Source organism: Monopterus albus, unplaced genomic scaffold (assembly GCF_001952655.1).
Source record: "Monopterus albus unplaced genomic scaffold, M_albus_1.0 scaffold1.1, whole genome shotgun sequence".
Lineage (NCBI taxonomy): Eukaryota > Metazoa > Chordata > Actinopteri > Synbranchiformes > Synbranchidae > Monopterus > Monopterus albus.
The window spans coordinates 1,572,715-1,578,776 of NW_018127881.1; the positions used below are offsets into that span (position 1 = coordinate 1,572,715).

Genomic DNA, 6,062 nt, shown 5'->3' on the forward strand with positions numbered 1-6,062 from the left:
ATATTTTTTTAGTATATTACTTGTGTGGTGTAGAAGATAATTATTTATGTAGAGATACTGCTTGCAAACCAATGATGTAAGATGATGTCATGGGGTAGGACTGGATAAGTCTGACTTCTTCCTACTCCATTCAAGCATGTACTAGGTATAAGCAAATTGATATTGGATTAGCATTTGTTGGATATGTGTAAAATTATGTGTGTTGACATATCAACTGTCTTTACATGCTTGAAAGAATAAATCAAATCAAATCAAATGGATGCACTTGGTGATGAAACACTTGCATCAACATCCTTCTGTTTTTGAGGCATAGGTGCTCTGGAATGCTCTGAATAGGATAAGGTCTAAATTAAGTAAGAAAGAGGTGACTGGTTTGTTGTGATTGAGACTATGTATCATTAACAGTGCTTGGCACCTTTGCAACACAATTAAGCCAGAGTCTATATGGTTTTGTTTTTGTTTTCAGCGCTGCTAATGACAAGCGTATCCACTAAGAAGAATAACCACACCGAAAGACAGGTTTTAAGTTGACAGTTCCAAGTTAAGTTGGACAGGAATATGTATAAACAAACTGTATAATCTAAAAATCATTTTTAGTCCCAGACTACCCTCAGACACCGATTATAGTCCATTTTGGATGGTGTAACAGCAGCACCGCTGTTGGCTGTACTGGGGGAGTTGGCAGTTTTTGGCAGGATGAAACATTGTCTTATCACCCACTATTTTTGATGGTGCAGGTCAGAGATTTTGGCAATTGATTACTAAGGCATTTGTTTTGTGATGGATTTTAAACATGAAACAGAAGTTGTTGTGTATATGTATATTCCTGAGCATCTGTATCTTACTAATTCTCTTCAATATGAGAGTATAATATTATAAGTGTAGTTTACAAATAAGAATACATAAACATTGATATGTTTATAGGTTTGTGTACAATTGTGGTGCACTATACAATGATGTGTGGTCGTGTAATAGAAAAATACTGCAGCAGGACATGCATTCTCTATAGTTTTGTGTCTTTTTACAGTTCATAAGATAGCGATCAATCCCATATGCTAATGAATAATATTAAAATGATTTCATGCCAAGGGAATGTGACAACTGTTTACACTCCAAACACAGACAGTCCATAAAGCCACTTCTACTATTTGTATGAACCAACATGCCCTTTGCCTTTAGATAGTCCTAATATGACAGGTGTTTTTTTTTTTTTATCATGCTGGCTAAAATTGGAAAATTGCTGACTGTGTTTCACATATAGAATATATAATGATATTGACTTATAGTGATGCATTTGAATATGTGTTACCATTATATGTACTTTTACCAACATTTCATCCTTTATGTACCTGGTAATGCTTGTGTAAAAACAACACACTTTTCAAATTCCTAACATGTTCCAAATCAGAACATATATCCACTGTTTCACTGAATTGTGGTACCAGCTACTGCATTGTATAATCAGTTTTTAAACTGATAAGGACAATAAGATGCATGTGTTACCAGCTACTGCATTGTACGTATAATCAGCTTTTAAACTGATAAGGACAATAAGATGCACTACTAATATACGTTATTCTCTACTGCTGTCATCAGTTGCATACATTTTTCTAATGTCTGTTATTCTTCCTGTTTACTGAATAAAGAGGAGAAATACACTGACTAGAAAAAATATCATGGAAATAACTATGTTGATTTAAAATCATCATTTATTTCTTAAAAATATACTTCAACTATAATAATTTCATTTCAGCACATTATGACAAACATTTAGCATTTAATTGCTATAACAAATCATTCACTATGCATAAAAATAGTATGATATAAAAATAAAAACAATAATTATAATATTAAATTGAAACAGAATTCAAATCCTTCCACCAGTTACAGCTGTATGCATAAATGCATTATCTGTGTGCTCTGTAAGAGTATACAGTATCACAGATTTAAACACCACTAGAGCTTAAGAGAAGAAGCTGATTGACATTTGCTCTTGCATTTACATTTTTATGTAGTGCCCACCTGAGTTATAATAGGCCCCTCAAGCTAAATCTGCTCTAAAAATACAGTAGGGTGATAAAGTGCTTAATAAGTTATGTTATGATGGCATCTCAATGTCACATTGAGTCATGGGACAGGAAGTGCTTACAAAATAAAACAAATAATAAAGCCCTGCATTCAAATTGTTTGAACTCTATTAATAGAAGTGAAGCTATTAGAGGCAACAGATAGAGTTGAAACAAGTTTGTGAGCTTTTTTTAGACAAAAATATAATGAAAGATCTTGTGTAAAGTCTTTGTGCAAAATGTACCAACATATTGCCTGAAAATGTTTCCTATGTATCATTGCAGTACAAAGCAGGTCCGCAGCCATACAGTTTACAAACACACTAAGAAGAAACCATGAAACAGCATCCAGAAAACAGAGAAGACATTGACTTTTATATAGGTGAAAAGTAAACAAAGCCTGGGTCTCAAATCTATACTATAGACCCATTTGGTAGAATAATTATGTAATACTTATGTATAATTATGTCTAACATGGCATGTGCTGCCAGATGTCAGTCTTTAATTTTGTAACACGAATGACAATTTCAAATTCGCTAAAAATTGGCTTTGAGTACTTTAAAGAATTTATTAAACTATTTCTTTATTTTGTAAGATGTTACACCATTGTCAACATTTTTCCCAGCTGTGAGTAAAGCCTCCATTTCTATTGTGTGTTGCATTATGAGGCAATAGTATCCATCAACACTACGCTTTAAATTTTGTGACTTTAATATTGATGCTACCATTTTAAATATATACTTCACTTGGTATTTTTCCAGAACATAGGTAGAATTACAAATTATTGAACTATAGACTGTGCTGTTGGGATACAAAAATGATGTTTTCCATTGCCTTTACTTGTATAACTTCTAATTTTATGTCACCCCAGAAAACTTTAGACTTTGAAAAGCATAAATGCCAACGTGCCGCAGCACCTGCTCACTGACTGAACACATTACACACTGAAGCAATAGCTAAATGTTTGCTCATGCTGCTGTGAAATGACCCTGAGTTCATATTGTGTTATAGCCACAGTTACCCAACTGATTAGCCTGTGTACAGTGGAGATGCTGATTAATCATATTTCAACCTGCATGCAGCATTGGCTTCAGTAAAACAGCACTTGGCAGATTTCACCAAATCAAACTGTTTCATTTCAGTGTTTTCTTGCAGTATAACAACAACTGCTTATTATCTTAACTTTACGAGTTGTCGGTTGAGTCGCAGGTCCACATAAAAGACTGTGTTAACTTGTAATGAAAAAGAAGGTTTAAATAGTCTTTGGTATTTAGGCTTCTTTTACCCAAAATGACTTGATAATCAGAGTTGAAGATGCAATTCATTATCACAAGTTAAGATGTCACCTTGTAAATTAAGGATCTTGTATTAAAAGTCTTGCTTTAAAATGACAGTAGGTAAATAGACCAAGAAAGCTGCATATTTGCCGTGAAAATATAATAGTTCAGTATAATAACGTTCTTAGGTCATTTATATTGGATGCAGACACATTGCCTGAAAACATAGCTAATGTGTTTTGGAAGTTAAAAGTGGTGTCACTTCTGCTCACAGTTTCCTGAGACCTGTAAAACATTTTACTGCATCTTTGAACTGAATCCCAGTTGCAATTGTGCAATACAAAATAAATAAACTACATATGATTTATATTAAATGAGGAAAATATTTTGTAGCCAGATTCAGATGTTGTGTCAAAATGACTTACTGTGTTGTGTGTGGAAAAGTATAGCGTGCTTTAATTGTTGGTTGTCCAAAGATAGACACATCTCCTCTGTTTGTGTGTTCGTATCTTTCTTTAAGCCTGTCTGTCTACAATATGCAAAGCAAATCTCTGTTAACTATAACATGTCTTTCATGCTCTGTCACTATGTACATCCACAGGACTCCACTATCATGTCAGTGACGTCCGTTTTGACAATACTGTGCTGAGAATTGAAGTAGACCATGGAAAGTGGCCGGCGCTCAGTGGGAACACAACAAGAAGATGTAGCTGTGTTGATGCCGTTGATTTTCAGCTGGCTGAACACGGTGGCATGGAATGAGGACGCTATCCCTGGGGAACCAGACAGGTGTTGGGGACACTGGCCCATGCAGTAGTTCATGTGGTAGCCTTCGGGTGCAATTATCCACTCATCCCACTGGATATCCTTGAACCTGATGTAGAAGTCTCTTTTACAGCACACGGTGACATCGTCACCACAACGCAACGAGCGCTTCCTGGGTAAATGTTTGGAGTGATCGTCACGGAGACGAACCTGGGCTACCAGGAAGGGCTGGTACGGTGTGTCGGCAGAGCCATCTAGGGAGCAAAGGTTCTTCCCATCCTCATCGCAGCTGACTTCCAGTCTTAGCTGGTGTTGGCCACCGTCCAGGAAGGCCTGCAAGGTGTGTGTGATTGGGAAGGTGTGCCAGTTGCTCTCCTGGACCTCTAGCATCTTTTCTATCACCAGGGTGCGGTTAGTAGCAGACACCCCACCATCTGCGGAAAGGAAGACTCTGGCTGGGAGGCGGGAGTCACGGTGTGGGTCCCCAGAGGCGCGGGCATAGATCCACAGAGAAGACTGGAGGACGTGCACACTCTGGCCACGTTCCTGCAGAAACTGGAAGGTAAGGCTGAGACTGGCCTCATCACCACTCTCTGTCCCATCTAAGATCAATGACAATTTAAAAACATTAATAATATTGTGGACATTATAGAGATCGTGAAAGGGGAAAACGTTAAACCATTCTTGTAATTTGACAGATTCGTATAAAAATAAAGGACAAGTCAATCTTTTTTCAGCATTTACCTCAACACGGTGACATGGCTGATAATAAGATCACAACACGCTCTGGAGACAGATTTATTGTTAAATCTAAAAGTCATACTGTAATCCTAAACTTTACTTTTTCACTATGTGGAATAGTCTACAACAATCTAAAGTAGCTACGAAAACACATTAAAACGCTGACCTAATTTGTATGCATTTTAAGAATGCAGCTCTCACACAAGTTGCGCTCATGTGGAGAGTTTCAGTACCATACAGAAGAGAAACACATGCTTACAATATAAAAGGTGAATACATGACTTACTTATATCTGCAAAGCTCACTATTTCATAGCCTTGATCTTTGGTAGGTATATTGTTTTCTAGTTCAAGAGTACCGTCCTGTCTAAAGCGCCCTGAGTGCAGTTTACGCAGCGCAGTGAGAAGCGCTACCCGGGGCACCGTGTGAGTTATGTTTGGTCTCTCTTTCAGGTGCAGCTTCTCCAAAAGTTGCTGCTTGGCAATTTCTATCATAAGCCTTTGCTCTGCGTCTTTCTCCATCGCCGGCAAGCCACACGACGCGCAGCCCCGGGAGCCATGGACCAAGAGACCCTTCAGTAGCAAGGGTACCAAAAACAGAAAGCATGGGAATGAAAAACACGACATCATTCTTGATCCTGACGCACATAAATATGTTTGTGCTCGACGTGCGTAAAAGACCAAATAAAAAAAAATCTTCAGATCCTTTTTCCTGAGTTGTTTTTTAAAGTTTCCCAAATGTTGTCAGAGGTCTGTTGACAGCTGGAGACCGCAAAGACAGGAGCTGAGAGAAAGGAGTGGTGTTTCACCGCCCTGATGGTGAAGATATCTGGGGTAATCCACCAAAATAGGTGACACGTTGGAGGGATGCACCAATGAGCGCATCGGGACACCGAGGAAATTATTGGCAAAGCATCTGGCTGTGTCCTGCTCTCTCCAACACGCACTCATGCAACACACGCGTAACACGCGCTCATTCATAAACGATCGATTTACAATCATCAGAGAAGCGACTTCTAGTATTTCACGGAATCAATAAAACGTCTGCCAATAACACACCTGCTACAGCTTCTTACTCGCAGTTTTTAGGCCAAAAGGTGAGCGGTTTTGATTCATTTTAGGATAATATAATAAGGTTATCACCTACGTTTATTACAACAGGTAGTTTGTGTGCCACGTTGACCTCTCCAGGGCGTCTGAACGGGATACGCAAC

The 6,062-nt window shown here is 38.1% G+C and overlaps 1 protein-coding gene across 1 annotated transcript; it reads right to left on the minus strand.

The window, feature by feature from the left end:
* Positions 1-3,499: 3,499 nt before the first annotated feature.
* LOC109965948 (inhibin beta B chain) lies at positions 3,500-6,062 on the minus strand (the record flags this gene model as incomplete). The annotated part of the gene is made up of 2 exons (XM_020610449.1): positions 3,500-4,710; positions 5,996-6,062. Coding segments are annotated over 2 exons (849 nt in total), but the record flags the coding sequence as incomplete, so codon positions are not given.